Here is a 19,170-nt window from a genome sequence, read left to right on the forward strand (position 1 = left end):
AATATGTAAAAACATCAAAGTAAAATTTATTTCGGCTGAACCAAAACACGGTGGTAAGACCATAATTACATTGGTGCCGAAAAGATAGATAATGATATCATGAAACCTCATGACTATGTCTATGAGGCGTTCCATGTATCGTCATTACAAACGTTAAACTTAAACGTTAATGTATTCAGTATTCAGTATTTGGTATTTGTCTGAACTAAATATGCCTGCCTCGCTTCCATGAAATTTCGCCCCACATTGACCACTGTTATCTGGGAACCTTAGAACTGAAAGTAAACGTTATAATTGTTGATTTAGTTTACAGTCCTACTCCTATATTCCCAACTACTAACTTACTGCTGCAACCCTGCATTATTGTGTACTGTATTTAACAGTTACCTGAGGACCCCAGGCTATTATGTTCATAAACATAAATAATATAATAGAATAAAGATTTGGCGGAATGACAGGCTGAGCGCGGCCCAGTAAATTTAACAGTAGTACAGTGTCAGTAAACTACTAGTACTACTACTAGTACTATGTACTAGTTTACTAGCACAGTTTACTTAACTAGCACAGTACGTTGATATGAACAGATGGCACAGTCTGTCAGTACGCAGTACGCACCTGTAATAAGAAAACCATGCAGTCATGGACAATTTTGAAAAACTTAACTCAGGCACTAGTACTACTAGTACTACTACGCACTACTACTAGCAAAACTGCGCGTTTTGCCATACACCATAGAAACATACTTTTTTAGAGATTTTACCGGCGTATCCTCTAAATTCACCTAATTTGTTCAACAGGCAACGTAACGCCACTGATTGGGACAATATGATTTTGCAATTTTGCAATTTTATTCTTACCTGGGGACCTCAGGTTATCATGTTCATAAACATAGAATAGAGATTAGGCGGAATGACAGGCTGAGCGCCGCCTTACTTATAAAAGTTATAGTTATGACTATGTTTATGAACATAATAGCCTGGGGTCCCAGGTAAAGCGCCGCCCAGTAATTTTATTCTGGATTTTGACTCTCAGTATCTCAATTTGGTTTCATACCATTTTTAATTAACTGACTAATTGGTTTCTGGGCAAAAAGTTCATCCAATCTGCCAAATTTGTGTTTAGAAATAGAATTAGAAAATGTCATATTTTAAAATGGGACAGGAATTTAAAAAATGCAACTTTTCGTTTTGTTAAGCTTTCTGCTGTGGGCTTCCTCCGATCGAAATAAAACTTCCAGCACCTCAATCCGAATCGTTTCATATGCTATCTATAATTAAATAGTTGACTTACTAATTGGTTGCGGGTGAAAAAATGGTCAAAACTGTAAAACTTTGGTCCTGGAAATTTCATCTTCAAAAACTGAAAATGGGACAGACATTGGGTCAATATGATTTTGTAATTTTATTCGGGATTTTGACTCCCAGTACCTCAATTTAGTTTCATACCATTATAAATTAACTGACTTATTGGTCATTACAAATTTCTGTTAAATCTGTAAAATTTTGATTTGGTTTTATGATATGTACCTTTTCTACAATTGAATGTTTTGCGTGGTAAAACAAGAGTCAAATCACAAACTTTTAGGTATTTTTACTTTTCATTTATCATTTCAATTGATATTATTTAGTCATTTCCGATTTGATGCATGGTTTGGCACAGTCGAACATAAAATCGACTCCATTTTCAAACAGACAAATTGAGAATTGTGATGATCAAATTTGATTTTGAACAATATCTTTGATCAGTAATTTGGCGTTGAAAATAACATTGAAAATAACATTGAAAATGATCTCCTAAAAATATTTGTAATCAAAGTCCCATCTCTGGGATTTATCATCCGGCCTACACTCTGCTGTTGTTACCAACTGTTTTTGTTCATCTCCTGTGACACACTTCCCATTGTTCTGCCTGATTTGTTTGGTATCAGCATTATACTGAAATCCCTGAGCTCCGCCCTGATTGTGGCAGGTGTGAAATTGCAGCCCTTCTGCATAACCACTGTCGCAGCAAAAGTTGAGCCCCATCATTTTCTCGTCTTTTGTGAACATCATGAAGCGGTTAGAGTTGGAGTCCCTACCCTGACCTGTCGTGACATGGCCCCAGATGTAGGACCCCTCCCCCTCGGAGGTCACCTCCCCGTGTATCCATACACCTGTTATTCTCATTTCTAAACTGACCCGCTCCGATCAAATCTCTTTGCAGTGGAAGCTCCGGGTAAATGGTCTTAATGAACCAAGCATAGCTCTTACACTTTAACCTTTCTCTTATAGCAAGTCTCTCTGAAATATCTCCCACGTCTATGTCCTTGAAGTGTGGTCTTATCTTGAAAAAGAAGTCCAGCTCCTCATCAAACCAAACTCTAGCTACTCTGATATAGTTTCTAGTGACCACCTCTCCGGTGTTGCCCATGAAGTCGTACGGGTGGGAGGGTCGGAAGATATGACCCACTTTTGAGCAAGGTACCATTATCATTGAGCCACCACACATCCAGATCTTAAAGGAAAGCTCCATGTTTTCACCGCCCCAAACACCCAGACCCTCGTCGTATTCGCCCAGTTCTTTGAAATATTGCCTGCGAAAAATGTTTGTCAGCTAGTAGAACTACGAAAAGTAAGAAACGTTGGAAATTGAGCAAGCATCATAACGGTTTTTGAATAAGGATTTCAATACATTTAGCAGTACTTTATGCTTTAGATAGTTTGCTTGCTCAAGAAACCCCAGTCATCCTGATTGTAAACCTTCTATGAGGGTTATTCTACATTTACACATCATGATCATGAATTATCAGGAAACTCGGTGTAATATTTACACAATATTACCGGACCTACATGTTGCCGTTGGTATGTCCGTGTCGCAAGAACACACATTAAACACGCTCTTACAATAACTAACCTGTCCATAGCAAAGAGTCCCCCGGCCATGCTGGCAGTCTTCAAGTTCCCCGTAATAGGATACGGATCTCTTTCTGTCTCCTCATCTCCTCCCTCTTTGGGATAGCAGCCCACAACATGTTCATCAGCCAGTTAACCCCTCCTATCACATACACTGTCTCCGCTCCAGCGTACTTTAACGTCTCCCAGTTGATATCATCCAGACTAGGAACTGTGACTGTGGTTCTATCCTTGGCAATAGGTTCCAGGAGGGGTTCCAGCCACCCGGGTGTCGGCTCACAGTGAGCGTCTAGAAAGAGGATGACTTCTCCTCTAGCTGCTCTGGACGCGTACAGTCTGGCTTTGACGAGACCACCTCGTTCTACTGCTCTTACAAGTCGGATTTTGGGGTAGTTTGCAATGTGTCTATCTAAAGGAATCTTAAGTTCGTCTATTGTACTGCAGTCATCATAGAGCAGGATCTCGTGAACCAACCTGGGGTCTGACCTGAAATAAGTTCAGTTTACCTGAAAGATTGAGTAGATTGGTAGGAATATAAGGCAACCGATCAATCAATTCTATTAATATTGCAACGAGGGTGATAAAAACCAAAACTCACTCCTTAAGCACAGTGTAAGCAGTCCTGAGCAAGACACTGAGAGCCTCGTTGTAGAACACCAGAATGATGCTAGCAGCAGGGAGAGTGTGCTGGTAGGTTCTCTCCCCACAGGTAGCGTGCCTCAGATCTTCTGTGTCGCGGTTTAGTGGTGTTCTGTCGCTCAAGTACTTGTTCATCTTCCATTCGCTCTTTATTGAATCCTGTTATAGGGATCAGTGTAAGGTTGGAGAAAGGTACTTCAAACTGGTACTTTTAGTTGTGATTAATTTCATAATCAGATGATATGGTTGGGGGTGGGGCGTCAACCTCATAAATATACATAAATACCTATACCTATTTAAAATCGGAGGGATCAAAAGGTATTTATGAGGTTGATGCACCCCAATGGTTTACTAATCATGAAATTTAACAGTTTTTAATATTCTAAAGGACGTATTGTATTGTGTCTCCAAGGTTGGCAGATAAACTTCATATTGTGAATTATTTGAGCACGTGATACTGACTAGATACTAGATACTAGATACTAGATACTAGATACTAGATACTAGATACTAGAATCTAGATACTAGATACTAGATACTAGATACTAGAATCTAGATACTAGATACTAGATACTAGATACTAGATACTAACCTCAAGCTTTTTATCCCACGGTTGATTCATATCCACAAAGTCCAAGTAAACTGGTGGTAAGTTGGTTTTGCCTGTAAACGCATGTACTAACTGAGGCTCCACTGCAACAGCCACTTCTTGTAGTTCCTCCGTTTTGCGGGGCTGTAAGTCAGCTAGATTTTTTAGATTTTCGTTTACTCCTTTGTTCTTCCGAGGATTAAACACGACCTCATCACCTTCTGTGTTAGCATCGGCACTGATTTTATCACGAGTAGGATCTTCATAATCTATATCAAGTTTTATAACACTTTTTCCAAGTAAATGAACGACTAAAATTATAAAAAACAATAGCAGGCCCCATCGGACTATGAATCGTTTTCTGAGAACGTCCCTTCTACACGTTTGGATTAAGTTCTGACAGATTTGACCGGAGTCATTAGAATTCCCTGGAGTTTTCATCGATTTGGTAAATTGATTAGGGAGATCTGATTAGATTACAGTAGGTCTGATGTTTAAGGTTTGAGGAACAAACAATCCACTTCTGCAGCGACAAAGCTTAGTTACGGGTCAAAGGAGACATGGAAGGAAGTTGTAGCAGCAGGAACGTTATTTCTTGGATATCCGACCTTGCACTCCCGCCTAAAAGTAAGAACATAGAGTGAAATTATAGATCTGGAATATTACAGCATTATGCACAGTTATGGTATGATTGAAATTATTTATAGTATAACCGACTTGACAAGCTCTGATATAATATGGCACAAATAGAATTGTTAGGATGACGTCACGTCAGGTATTGCGATTTGTGACTAGTAAAAAGTTGTAGATTAATACCCATTATATAGTAGTAATACTAAAAGTAAGGGTTACCAGTCCACAGTGGGTATAATACCCAGAAGCTAGTGCTACAGCCAAACCACGAACAATCAAACACAATACGATAGCGAACGATAGATTTAATTAGAATATACAAGATGATGCTGTACATTATGGAGGTAAAGTGAGGAGCTACAACTACATTCACCACGTTTTCATGAGGAGGATTTAACACGTAGCAACCTCCAATTGCCAACAAGCACACTCGACTATTACGTACAAGTAATATGCAAATAGATGATATTTCGTTATTTGGAGTACAGATGTAATGGCATAAATTATAGTGGTTCAAAACTTCTGATTGTGGCATAAAAGTGACATCTTTGCGGAGGTCAAGTAGTAGCACCTCATTAGGGCTGTAAGTACAAGTAAATATTATGTAGACAAAAATATCACTTTTTATATAAGTCCTCGCGTGCGGCCATTCTGTGTGGTATGAGGTTCGAAACTGGGCTGTTTGGCAGCAACCCAATAAATATAATCTGTTTACAGACCAGTCATACTCATACACGCCACCGATTACAAAAAACAGGTCGACTTCTATTTATCTGAACGTTCTCAGTTGTGTAAAATTCGTGAATTGTCTGGTTTGGAGCTCTGGTTTGGAGCTACTCAAATTTCCTACGGTACTAGTACACGCTAGATTGTAGAATGTTAATTACTTTATGGCGTATGTATTGGTTACGTTGACGGGTTCTTATTGGTCTGGCAGCCCATTGTTATACTAGATAAAATGTGTTAACTGAGTTAGCTAGTGTTTTTCGTTATCTTCACCACTGTCTCATACCTAAACTTAGATTGCTGAACTGTTATCATATCTGAGACAAGAGAGACGCCATCTTTGGACGCGAGGAGAGTTAGGACTCCTCGCACTACATTATATAACTATAAGCTTACTTAATCTTTCCTTCAAGTGTATGCTTCTTCAATCTGGCCACTAATGCATTTTTAGTAGCACCTGTCAAGTATCATGGCAATCTGACATTGCTGAAGAATGTGGTGGGAAATATGCACCCTGTTCAGCAACTACATACTTCCCAGCAAGCCACCCTACAGGTAAACTCTTATATACACAAGCCGCTGACACGGAAATACACACAATACAATTCATATGCACCCGGCAAGGCAATAAACACTGCCTATTAGCTATTAGCTAGTTGCCATCTACCTACGGCCCCCTAGCCGGCTGCCTTAAGTAGCTGCCCCCTTTCTCACAGCTACATCTTAGCTACCGCGTTACACTTTAGCTATCACGTTACACTTTAGCTACCGCGTTACACTTTAGCTATCACGTTACATGACGGTTACACAGCTGCATGTGATACTGTTATACATTGCTGTACAAGGAAATATAGCATGACGCCAGATAAGGAATAAAGAGCTCAATGTATTCTACATGTTGCTACACAATATTATGCTACAGCTGTTACAGTGTACTGTCGCGCTGTACTGCAATCCAAACCTTGACTCTAGTGCCATACTCTTCCTTTTTTGTTGCTTACTTTGCTACTTCTCGTCAGAACGCACGGTTGTTGATAGTTGAAGTAGTTTCTAACGAGAGAAAACGTTTACAAATTTAAACGAAATATTGCAACTATTTGCCACGCTTTGATAGTTTGATTGTCAAGTCCATCATAAAAATCACGTACAGTAGGCAAATAACGATTTTGTACGATACGAGTTCTCAACACAACAAACGATCGCAAATCTAACTATATATAGAATATGTACCATGTAGGAGGAGGATTTATTGGGTATCGGATGTTGCTATTGTACAGCAAGTCCTCGTAACCGCTCGATGTAAACCAATAACCCGCTAGCCTGTATAATGTATAACTGGCTGCAGTCTGCACAGTGCCTACCAAAAAGAGCACAGTTAAACCTTATAATATTAGCACTGAGAGCACGACAAGCAAATGCAAGCAATCTCGTACTGAATACAATCCTTGCACAATGCGAGTATGCGGCTTGCACGTGATACTATCGTCATGGTTGAGAAATACATTGTAATGAGATATTCATGAGAAGAAATGAAGAGTACGGTGAGGTGACAATGGGGATGAGGTTGGAGTCAGTGATGGTGGAGGAGACTTGAGGGTGGTGGGGAACAGTGACCCTACTGTTTACACAGTGGAAAAGATACTGAAGAAGAGGAAACGACAAGGGTTTACGGAGTACCTTGTTAAGTGGAAGAACTACTCTACCAAGTAAGACTTTACTTTTTGTGACTATTAAATCTAGACTAAACAAAAAGTCCTTGATATAAACTGCTAGTACAAACATCTTATCTTTTCTAGCTGCAAATTAAGCTGAGAAAACATTGCGTGTTGATAGACTGAATTACACAATGTACAGAGGTGTAAAACATATCAACAGTTTAACATACCATCAGCATTCAGCACCCTATCTAACAACTCCCTGCTGATCGAGATTAAAGAAACGCTCCAAAAACCAAACCTGAATCTAAAAATACACACATAATTTATACCATTTAATCAACATGTAAGTAATAGTAGAAGTACATGTAAGTGAATGGGGAGTAAAGAGCGAGTACAATGAGCAGACTCAGTGGCATAATTATAATAATATTATGTACACATTGTTACAGGTGGAATACGTGGGAGCCGGACGAGAATATTCTAGACAAACAGCTGATAATGGCGTTCGAGGGACACAGCGATCTCTCAGACTTGAAACAACTGAGACAACGTCCGAGATACACCTCGGATACAGAGTACGCTGACCTCAAGGACACTGATTACTCGGTAAGAAATATGAGGATACGTTGAGCGCCATCAAAAATCTAATAAGTGATAATAAAATTTGTGCCTCATAGCTTTCAGGGGATGATTGCTCCCTGTTAAAATAACCTTTATGAAACTGTCGGTTTCGCTTCTTCCCATTTTGTTATTCTGATTGTGCGGAAGTTAAGTGCAAAGTTAAGTACGATTGATATCACAATACACGCATCCAATTATATGATAGTAACTACTAGCTATCACTGCACAATTAGCTATTGCCTATAAACAAACCGAAGGTTTAAGTGTTAAGATTAACTCTGTAAGGCCTGGTGTTGTAAAGGACACAAGTATGATCCAAACTGAGCAACCAACCGAGTTCACTTTACAGTAACAGACCACAGTAGCTTTTCACCTTTCACGTTATTTATTTAAAAATAAGCTTTACGGCGATAACATTACTATTCATCGCTTTTCCACGGAGAAGTTTGGCTTCACCTCAAACAAGCAGAATTCGTAGATGCTCATTTCTGTGAAAGGTATGCCTATCTTCTGCATCTGTAGCGAGAGAGACTCTCTACACTGTAAGAAAGGGGGCTTACTGTTATACTGTATATTGTATAACTAAGTAACTGCATCACCAGTCACCACTTACAAATTATATATCTGACACTGACAGTTCTGTAAGAAGATTGTAAAGACGTGAAACGACAACTTTTTCTTCGTCGTTTTATTGACTTGAAGTATAAATTATCTCCGCTCTAGTAAAACTATAGCGTGCTAAATCACTCACAAAATCACTCATTAAATTACTCACTAAATCACTCACTAAATCACTCACTAAATCACTCGAACTTCGAGATTTCTCTACAAAAGGCTCCCTACAGTTGAAACCAACTTGAATCGATGTATTTTTGAACGCTGATTCCTGCTTAATCAACAAGAACAAACACTCAAACAGTGACATAAACGGTATCAGGTAACCAATCAAGGTGACTGCCCAATAAGAGGTTTGAGCTAGCCAGACTGTTTTTGAGTTCAGAGCTGGTAGATAGAGATACTGATTTCGTTTTCAAATAATAACGAGTATTGAGTGAGTCAGATAGTTCAAAAACATGCTCCTTCAAATGTTCAAAACAAAGCGTACAAATATAAAAACGAGAGGCGAGTTTATACACTATAACCTACTAACGCGAGCGTATATATGGTAGAGTAGCTTCGCAACTCATGATCGCCGATGCTATACATAATATTTCAAATAAATGTACTGGAATTACCCTTTAAGGTGAGACTGAAAACACTCACTTAACACTTAACACTAAGCATGACAAAAACCGCGAATACTATCAGATTTAATATCATATCAAATTTCTACTCAAAGTAAGAATAAAATTTCCTTCAGCCGGCAAGTATCAGACGCAATCAAGTAAGAGCAGCTAGGCTGTGCTCAGTACCGACTGGCTATTGGAAAGAAACGAGAGTTGAGGACACCAGCAAATTAACACCCGAAAGCGAACCAGTTTACAGACCAAAACGGAAGGTAATACTTGTGGAGTATTAATCGGCAGTGAGATTTCTTGAAAACCACTTCAAATCAGGAAAACTAGTAATTTCTGTGACCGATTTGAGAACCCGCAAAAATCGAAACAATGTTAATTGTTAATGCAGGCGAATTCGATATTTGATTTTTAAAAACCAGCATTACTTCAGAAGTACCTTCTCATAAAAGTTACCAACAATAACACAGTTACGTCTAGCGTACAGTTTTCAAAGGTTAACGAAACAACGCGAGCATGGACGAGTGTAACTGATTATGTTACACTGCTCGCGTAGCTATTTGTGTATAAACGATAAATAAAATATAACGCGGCACGTGACTCACATGACATACACTGCGTGAAAAGCGTGCGCCGCGCGCACGCTGGTATTATGGGGCCATGTACTTATAGTACAGACAGATCCGTCTGAAAAAATCGATCTGCTGACACACGAAGTTTTCAGAGGATTTTTGACGTTTTTGAGTTCCATTAGGTGCCCTTTATGGCTGACCAACTTTTCCAAACTTTTCCACGTGTCTTAAGGCCACTTTTTGCCACTTTACCACTTTTTACCACCTTTCTTGTTTGTCGAATATCTTTAGTTGTGAACATCGTAAAAGGTTGCGAATCAATCGAGTGTGTTCATATTATCAGGAAGAAAAACTTTTGTTGAAACAATTTTTACGTCAGATAATAAGTTAATTGGATAATTATCAATTAACTAATTAGCAAAATTCTAAACATTTTTTATTGGCTAAAAATGATCGGAATAGCTTGAAACACGGAGAAAAGTAGTTTTTAGAAAAAATTTCGAAAATTCAAAATATTTTTTTCCGCCAAAAGTGATCAAATTGCATGAAAAGCGGAAAAAATGATTTTCAAAAAAAACTTAGTCAATTTTTCGTTTCAAGAATACTTAAATCACCAATATTTGTAGTTGGAGTTCAGTAAATCTCGGCAGATTTTAGTAATAATCAGGAATTACTAACTCTAAGTGGAAAGGTCTGAAACTGAAAAACGTTAAGTTTAACCATACGACCGCGATATAAGAGTTTTACAACTAATTACAATACAGCCTTATCGATTTTCACAGAAACTGCACCAATGGCACAGTCAAGATCGAAACGATAGCCTGCTGTACTGTCATTTTATTGATTTCAATGATGAATCAGTGGGGTTAAGATAATCACATTTATAATAAATTAAACCTCTCTGTACCGTCAATAATTGTGCTAATCTAAACCGGCTTACCTGTATTACCAGACCTCTTCTTTTCCTCAACAATCAAACCGAGTTGTTCATATCGCATTTGGTGGGTGATGTAAGTAGTAATACATATCGAGCTATATTCAATCACAATACGACACAATGCAACACATGTATATTATATTATGGCCCTTAATGAGGTATATGAAACGTTCTATACCGTACACTTCTCGTTTCTCCCGTGAGAGGCCCGATATGGAGAGGTTTTACAGTTTATCACGAAAACGTCTACTTGGTCTCATGGCTCTTTGACAGCTCAAAGAAGGCAAGAAAAGACCAGAAAGCTTAGAATGTCAACTCGCAAGAGCGGGCTATCGGACAACTGAACCCAATTTAGACATTTAACCCTAACTCTAACCCTAACCCTAACCCTAGGCCTAACCCTAACCCTAACCAATTAAGCTGATTGGTTAGTGGGAACTAGGTTCAATTGGGTTCAGTTGTTAGTCTTCGATCTGTCCCACATTAATCCCGAGCTGATCATCATGGGCCCCGAATATCCTGCGGGAAGAACTTGTATTTTTACTTCACGACGTCCGGATTTCAAATCAACATCCTCAATAACATTAACAATCCTTCCTGATCAGGATCTGTCTCTATTAGCAATTTCCAAAATATCCTGACTCTCGTGGAACATTTCACTGAATTAATTATTACCGGTTCTTTATTACCCCTTGCCCGACACTGTACTCGTATCTAAATCTTACCCTTTCCCGTATGTTACCCTTGTTGATTTTACTTTTAGCCGACCCTGACATATGAGGGTGATTTGAGGTATCCCGCAAATGAAGCGGTATGCAGTACAATACAAAACAGTCACAGTAGATGTTGGAAGGTGTATCTACACTTGCTTCCTGGACCTGGCTGTTCCTCAGTTTCCCTGATCTGTTCTTGCCCTTCTTCGAACTGTAAATGAGCCATGAGACCAAATAGACATTTTCGCGATAAACTGTAAAACCTCTCTATACCGAGTTTCTCACGGTATAAAGCGTTTCATAAACCTCATTCAGAGCCATATAATATACACGTACTGTGTCGTATTGTGATTGAATATAGCTCGATATGTATTACTACTTACATCACCCACCAAATGCGATATGAACAACTCGGTTTGATTGTTGAGGAAAAGAAGAGGTCTGGTAATACAGGTAAGCCGGTTTAGATTAGCACAATTATTGACGGTACAGAGAGGTTTAATTTATTATAAATGTGATTATCTTAACCCCACTGATTCATCATTGAAATCAATAAAATGACAGTACAGCAGGCTATCGTTTCGATCTTGACTGTGCCATTGGTGCAGTTTCTGTGAAAATCGATAAGGCTGTATTGTAATTAGTTGTGAAACTCTTATATCGCGATCGTATGGTTAAACTTAACGTTTTTCAGTTTCAGACCTTTCCACTTAGAGTTAGTAATTCCTGATTATTACTAAAATCTGCCGAGATTTACTGAACTCCAACTACAAATATTGGTGATTTAAGTATTCTTGAAACGAAAAATTGACTAAGTTTTTTTTTGAAAATCATTTTCTCCGCTTTTCATGCAATTTGATCACTTTTGGCGGAAAAAAATATTTTGAATTTTCGAAATTTTTTCTAAAAACTACTTTTCTCCGTGTTTCAAGCTATTCCGATCATTTTTAGCCAATAAAAAATGTTTAGAATTTTGCTAATTAGTTAATTGATAATTATCCAATTAACTTATTATCTGACGTAAAAATTGTTTCAACAAAAGTTTTTCTTCCTGATAATATGAACACACTCGATTGATTCGCAACCTTTTACGATGTTCACAACTAAAGATATTCGACAAACAAGAAAGGTGGTAAAAAGTGGTAAAGTGGCAAAAAGTGGCCTTAAGACACGTGGAAAAGTTTGGAAAAGTTGGTCAGCCATAAAGGGCACCTAATGGGACTCAGAAACGTCAAAAATCCTCTGAAAACTTCGTGTGTCAGCAGATCGATTTTTTCAAACGGATCTGTCTGTACTATTAAGGCGTCCGGCAAATAGGGAGGCCCGAGGGGGGGGGGGGAGTGGTTTTGGAATTTCGGACAAATTCGGACAGGGGGAGGGGGATGGTTTCTGAAAATCCGGACATCCGGAAATTTTGGCAGAATTAACTGTTAACGAAAAAGTCCCATTTATTTCAACTCTTTGACACTAATTACTTTGTAACTTTAAATCCCTGTATTTTGAACGAAAAGTCGATTCCCAGATCAGCAGCTTATGAGTAGAGCCGAGTTTTATTCGTACTATTAAAAGTAGCTGGAAATCCGAACGTCTGGGGGAGGGGGGTGGTTTTGAAAATTTGGACACACCCGGACAGGGGTGAGGGGGAGGTCTGAAAATCTGCGATTTTGGCGGACGTACTAAGTAGATGGCCCCTATATCATCTCCATGATTTGTAATTATTCTTATTCTTTGTTCTGTTTAGATCAATCTGGGCCTGTGCGATTGCATTTCACCAAACCAGAAATCATTTTTGAATTGCATCAGACCCATCCGTTGCAGGAAGATGTTTCTGAAGGGACATAAATACCTAAGAAAATGTCATTATGCATTGAAAATTGAATCAAATGTTAGCTAAATTAGAATTCGAACAACGTGTAACTGTATTTAAGACAGGGTCAATGGACGGTGAGCAACTTCAAATGTTACAGATCTAAAAATGGAAAAACATTAATAGTGAATAAACATCCATGGCGTAGAACTTGGTCACTGGAACTAGGAACGCAAGTAACAAAATCGAATTCGAAATTACTGTGTAGTGTGTCAGTGAACTGCCAAATTGTGGAATACAATTATGTGTAGTACAATTATAACAACTCCTCTTTTTATTTATTCCTAATCAATTTCACCATTCAGAGAACATCCGACAGTTCAACGTCTAAGTCAGAAGCTAGTGACTGCAATCCTTTGGTCGCTAATTATTTTACAGTCACAAAACCTCTCATTCGACCTCCTTCCTTTGACATCTCTCACAGATCGATATCGGACTACGTTTTCAAAATCGAAGGTATAGACCAAACCCAAATATTAAAATTTAAGATAATTGAGAAATGATGTTCATGTTCTTACTTCTTAGGGGTTGTTCACATATTACGTAATCACTTTTTGAACAATTTTTACCCCCCCCCCTCCGTAATCAGTTTTACAGATAGCTATTGTGTCAAAATTATGAAACCCCCCCTCAGCTGATTACGTAATATGTGAACGACCCCTTACATAACTTACAACACATGTATCGACACTAACTCTAAGTAACTATTTGAGAGTACGCCTTACTCAGGAATGTTAGCCCAGTGGCAGTTTCAAGTTAATGCTATTAACATTTAGCAATCTTAAAAATATAATCCTGCCAGATAAGTGGAAGGAGAAGCGAGTACAAAAAACTAAAGTCAAGGTGCAAGGAAAGACAATTACCATACAGGAATCTAAATCTCCCGCTAACTTTTTCTGGTTTACTGGAAGACAATCGAGGACAAAATACACGATTTAATTGTTAATTGATTACAATTACAAATTAATTGTAGATTAATGCAGAGATCGACCGTGATCCCGGTTCCGTAGCCGGGATTGGACTTTTTAATTTTACCAAATCCCGGTCCCAGCCAAAATACCAATTTTACCGGGATTTTGAATGCAACTTCTAGTTCTTTAAAGATTTTGGAAAAAAAATTGCAGCGTGACGGGGAAAGTGCTATTTGTATTAGAAAATAGAAATCATTGACATACGTTGCATGCCACTTTTCTCTGATATTGGGATACGTAACATGTATCAAAGAAATCATATCATTTATAATATTAATTTCAAACTCAACAAATTTTTAATCTTAAACAAATTGCCATCTTAAACATGGATCACTTCCGCACTAATAGTTGATTCCACTAAATTTTGTGTCCAAATAGAGCTAAAATCCCGGTCCCGGTCAAATTAGACTAATCCCGGCCAATTTCAAATTCGATAAAAAATCCCGGTCCCGGTCATTTCAAAAGTCTTATCCTGGTCGTTTGCTTGATTAATTTGAATAGAAGTAAGTCATACATTTTTTTCATTGTGATTAAATACAATTTATAATGGTCAAGAAGAAGTTTTAGATTTAAATTCTGTTTTTGTTCATTGTTCATGATTTACCACAATTTTATATTGATTTGATATGCACAGTAAACAGTTAAGTTGTTATTATGAGTAATAGTAATACGCGTTTGTTAAGTATTTACAAAATATACATTTCAGTTGTTATACTACTATTAATAGCAGATAATTGAATAAATATTTTATCAATCCGTTAACGAGATTCATCATGTAATCTTTAAAAAATTTAATGGAACGAATCATGAGTATCACTGGTTGTTTTAAATCTAGAGTAACCCTACTAATGGTATTGGTAATGCAACTGCAAGTCCCATGTATTGGTATAACGAAAACTTTTTTAATTACGAGGAGCAAATCACATAGTGTAGAAGTGTAGGTAATTTTTGAACGTTATTTTTGGCTAACAGTTTAGTGCTTTCATATGGCAAAAACAGTCTTACAATTATCGATAGAAAAACATTGTAAAAAGTTCATGAAGTCACATTCAAGGGTCTATCACTGATTTGAAATATGCGAAGGACGAAAAAACGACTACATGACTCAAAGTGATCACTGAAAAATTCAAATCAAAGAGGAACCCGTCTGATTTGGTCTCTGTCGTACAGGTACACATGTACATACGGACGGTAATAATAGAAAATCGAAAAGATAATTTACAAAAAACCTAGAATCATCTGAAAACAAACACGTTTTAAACTTTAAATTGAAACTGAAGATGAAAAGGTAAACGTAAAACGAGGATCGTGGGGGACTTTACAAACATTTCACTACGAGACACTAAACACAACATTCTACTGAGACTCTGTGTCAAAGCGGACAGCTATAAAGTGATATCAATTCACTACCTACTTTTAGTAGGAAACAAAATAGGGCTCGAGGATGTACTTCTACAATCTACATGGCACTGCGCGTATGTAGATGTATAATTTTTATTCGAGGAACTTTATCAGGTCCAAGTTTCAAATGTGTGACATATAATTATAACCACATGGCTAACTTTCATTTGTAAGATCAAGAGCCCCTTATTTTGCTAAATGTCATTAATTTGGACATTCAACTTTCAGAGGATTTCACGAATACGACAAACTATAGATTGCTAAAGAGAGCGCCCGACGGGGATTTTATAGTAATATTTCATGTAATTTCTTTCCTTTGTCAATTGTAGCTGGTTATTCAAAGCAAATCATAAAAAATATAACTCAATTTCAACCGTTTCTCAAACATTTGGCTAACATCGTATGTTAATTACTACATACTCATAGTTGCTCAAAATAAGGGAAATTTGTCGATCCCTAAATAATTCTGCTGACTCCTCCAAACTTCTCTTTTAAAGTTCCAATAAATCATCTCTCATGTCCTCAATACATCCATCAGTTCCACTTAACGGTACAGACATATAAAAACCTTCCTTATCACAACTCCTCGTGCACAGGGGAGCCATATCAACGGTAGATCTGACAAGTTAAAAACGCTGTGATACAGCTGAGTGCCGCCACGTGACCACCCACGTGACCACCCACGTGACCACCCACGTGACCACCCACGTGACCGCACAGTCCACTCTTAGAGTAAGGGCTTGTCCCGGTCTGGCACGTGCAGGAAGTGAGAGGTGATGAACTCTTGTAACGAAATGTAGCCGGTACCTAGGGTGTAGCCGGAATGTTCTGGAAGAGGCACCGTGATCAGGAGAATGAACAGGACCAGCAGGTTGATAAACACGGTGCAGAAGATGGTACGGAGTGTGGCGGCTGGAGTAGCGGCTCCGCCGTAAAACAGATGGTTACTGTGCTTCTTGTAGAACGCCACCTCACGCTCAAGCCTTGACGCTCTGAAATATGTTTAAAATTTAGTTGATGATAATTTAATATTTTTTCAATCGTTAATGAATGTTCTAATTGTCAAATTGAAAGTGAATTCCTGGAGAAAACTGTACACTCGTCAACTTAAAGGTGCTTTCTGGAAGATATACTCAGCTTAATTATGAAGATGTTCTTGAATTGATGTAAAATGAAGTTTTTAGTACAAATTTTTAATTGTGAAGACTGAAGACTTATTTTAAATGAACTACGCAAGATTTTCTAATAACTGAGCTGATAAGACCAACTAAAAGTGAATATTACAACTCAGCAGACGACCATCAACCACAATCCCAAAACATCAAATTAAAACAATACACGCTTGCAACAAGCCCAATAATTATTTCTTATGGGTGTAGATGCTACGGAAGAAATATGGACAAGTTTTTAAAAATGTAGAGGAATTTCAAAAAGGGCACTCAGAATGGGCGAGGTTAAATTAACAGTCAAACAAAACCAGCAACTCCACAATCTACCAACTGTTGTAAAGTAAATAGCCTTTAGTCAGTCAAAGTCTAACATCAACAGTTGGTCTATTTCGTCGAAGTGCCTATTTATAGTCGGCGTATCTAGATTTTCAACATCTACTTCTGATAATACTACGCTCTGCTTTCTAGAAGAATCCGGATTTTGCCTGATGTGATGAGTTAAACTTACATGACTGAACTTTGATATTGTAAATTTAAAATAATTCTAATTACAACGCAACATTTTGTTACTAACCTTTTATTTAGACTATCCACACCCTCATCACACGATCTTTGCTCTTTCTTAATATTATCGAAAGTGTCATGAAGACCAGAAGAAAGCCCGCCTCGATAACCCTCCTTGTAGAGCGCCTCCTTGTCGGCTCCCAGAGTCTCCACTGTCTTCATTCTCTGCATCATCTCCGTAGCTCGTCTGTTCGCAAGGTCAGGTTCTGCTGGCGTCTTTACCATGAGGTTCTTTACAACACCTGAAATGGGTTTTTATTTCATATTTCCCTTCATCTTAGTGTGGTGGTATCCAATCTTAGTTTACCTTTTGGGCAAACAGATTTCTGTGCTCAAGCTGTTTTTAGAAAGGAAGTAAATCTATTGAGGGTTTTAAAGTAGAAGGAAGATCTAGAAGGCACAAAACTAAAAGTAACCAGTTGTGAACGCTGATTTTTTGAATAATATTGACTTTTGTTTTAGGATTATTCGAATAAAACTTTAGAGCAAAGCTACCCCCACCACTTTCTGCCGCAAGGGGGGTTGAAGGTGTTTGGATCAATACACTTAGGGGCACTTCAAAATGTTGACAAATTGGTCACTGCATTCCCCATAACGAAATAAAATGTAAGATGATCGAATGGACAGTTAAGAACAAAAAAGTTAATTTATAGAAGTAGAGTACCGACTTCAATGTCGCAGCAAACCTGGTTGGATCCTGGTAGTATTTTACAGTATGAGTGAAAATTTTGGGGCTGAAGTGACAAAAATGAAAACCACACGATATACGTTACCTGTCCTTTCCATATAATCAGTTGTTTCCATTTTATCAAGATTTTCCATATAATCAATATCTTCCATATATTCAGGTGTTGGTGGGGTGGGGGTCCTATCAGAATCACTATCTGCTGATAGCAATGGCAATCTCACTTAAAAATACAATTTAAGCGGTTTTCAACCATTTTTAGAACAACACTAACGGTGAACTGCCATCACGTACATGTATTTATCTGGGTCTGTACGAAACCTACGATACACCCTCAATCACTCTGATAGCCACGTGTCGCCCCCTGGCCATGAATTTAGATGATGTAGTTGTTTAGAGAGCAATAATATAAAATAATGTCAAACCTGCGAATGATGAGAAAACACTGCTATGTTCAGATGCCTGCATCTGTTTCTGTTTCTCTTCATCTTTCCTCATCGCAGCAGCAACAGCCAGGGTCTTCTTCCGCACTGCAGCTCTGTCCACATCCTTTTTAGGCATGCCCAGATCAGTGTTTGTATTGCAGAGAGCTAGAGCACCAGTCAGAGCTTTCTTGGTGTGGAAATTGTGCGCAACCATCACCTGGGAAATGTCAATATGGTAAAAGAGTTAAGGTTGACATCGATATTATATATAACTGACCGTCAAAAGATCTAGAGATTTCAATTAAAAAAGGGTCGTTGCAAGAATTAAATAGCAAACCTCGAAGTGTCGAACATTCTTTTCTTCTTGTTGGCATTTGCCAGTAGCAAGAGATGAGTTAGTTAGAGTTTCTACTGTTTCTGGAAGCAGGGACAGGGTTCTAGATAAATCTTCTGCTTGTCGCTTCTTGTCTTCGGGCAGGAAATCACTTTTTAGAGCGGTCAAAAGCTCCTGAATCTTATCCACTCTGATAAAGATAACAGCGTTAATGTTAAACTGCTCTATGATATATCATCATGCTATCAAAAGCGTATTTTAAATTAACATTCGGAGTGGCATTTGGCATTACTGTCGAACTGTGATTACTACTACTAGTGAGACGCCTTAAAAATTAAAGAGGTATTCTGCTCGTACTCAGTTTTGAAGCTTGTAGAAGCTTTCTGTAGGGCTCTATCGTGCATAGTTAGACGTTTCTGGAGAGTGAATGTATCGTTCTCAAACGACAATATTATTGCTTGGAACTCGCCCTGAAGATAGATGTTGTCTTATTAAAAGTGTATTATATGATCTGTATAATTGTACTGGTAATCACTTGCC

The 19,170-nt window shown here is 38.1% G+C and overlaps 4 protein-coding genes across 7 annotated transcripts in view; 1 reads left to right on the plus strand and 3 right to left on the minus strand.

The window, feature by feature from the left end:
* Positions 1-19,170, minus strand: part of LOC134815658 (DNA-directed RNA polymerase III subunit RPC2-like) — a 101,375-nt gene that overhangs the window by 70,212 nt on the left and 11,993 nt on the right. The gene's annotated exons all lie outside the window — the stretch shown is intronic.
* LOC134815146 (polypeptide N-acetylgalactosaminyltransferase 13-like) lies at positions 1,704-4,743 on the minus strand. Its single transcript, XM_063823651.1, is given in 5 exon segments — positions 1,704-2,572; positions 2,893-2,930; positions 2,933-3,377; positions 3,490-3,689; positions 4,123-4,743. Coding segments are annotated over 5 exon segments (1,620 nt in total). The 5' UTR covers positions 4,561-4,743; the 3' UTR covers positions 1,704-2,073.
* LOC134815145 (uncharacterized) lies at positions 7,010-14,185 on the plus strand. 2 transcript variants are annotated; one of them, XM_063823649.1, is made up of 5 exons: positions 7,010-7,184; positions 7,586-7,742; positions 9,118-9,255; positions 13,387-13,537; positions 13,884-14,185. In XM_063823649.1, exons 2-5 carry the CDS (start codon positions 7,635-7,637, stop codon positions 14,018-14,020), a joined length of 534 nt encoding a protein of 177 aa, XP_063679719.1. In that variant the 5' UTR covers positions 7,010-7,184; positions 7,586-7,634; the 3' UTR covers positions 14,021-14,185. The 2 variants fall into 2 exon arrangements, with proteins under 2 accessions (XP_063679719.1, XP_063679720.1); XM_063823650.1 differs by lacking the exon at positions 7,010-7,184 and having other exon boundaries at positions 7,562-7,742.
* The window catches only part of LOC134815659 (myosin-13-like), a 54,895-nt gene continuing 50,433 nt past the window's right edge, over positions 14,709-19,170 (minus strand). Inside the window, exons 28-33 of one of the 3 annotated variants that reach the window (XM_063824214.1) lie at positions 18,988-19,100; positions 18,634-18,820; positions 18,297-18,513; positions 17,197-17,428; positions 16,954-17,107; positions 14,733-16,445 (exon numbers count right to left, since the gene is read on the minus strand). In XM_063824214.1, coding sequence (XP_063680284.1) covers positions 16,978-17,107; positions 17,197-17,428; positions 18,297-18,513; positions 18,634-18,820; positions 18,988-19,100 — 879 coding nt within the window. In that variant the 3' untranslated portion in view covers positions 14,733-16,445; positions 16,954-16,977. Of the gene's footprint in view, positions 16,446-16,953; positions 17,108-17,196; positions 17,429-18,296; positions 18,514-18,633; positions 18,821-18,987; positions 19,101-19,170 lie in introns of all 3 variants that reach the window. The other 2 variants (XM_063824212.1, XM_063824215.1) reach the window with 2 other exon arrangements.

The sequence above is a fragment of the Bolinopsis microptera genome, chromosome 5 (assembly GCF_026151205.1).
Source record: "Bolinopsis microptera isolate Bmic1 chromosome 5, MBARI_Bmic_1.0, whole genome shotgun sequence".
Classification (NCBI taxonomy): domain Eukaryota; kingdom Metazoa; phylum Ctenophora; class Tentaculata; order Lobata; family Bolinopsidae; genus Bolinopsis; species Bolinopsis microptera.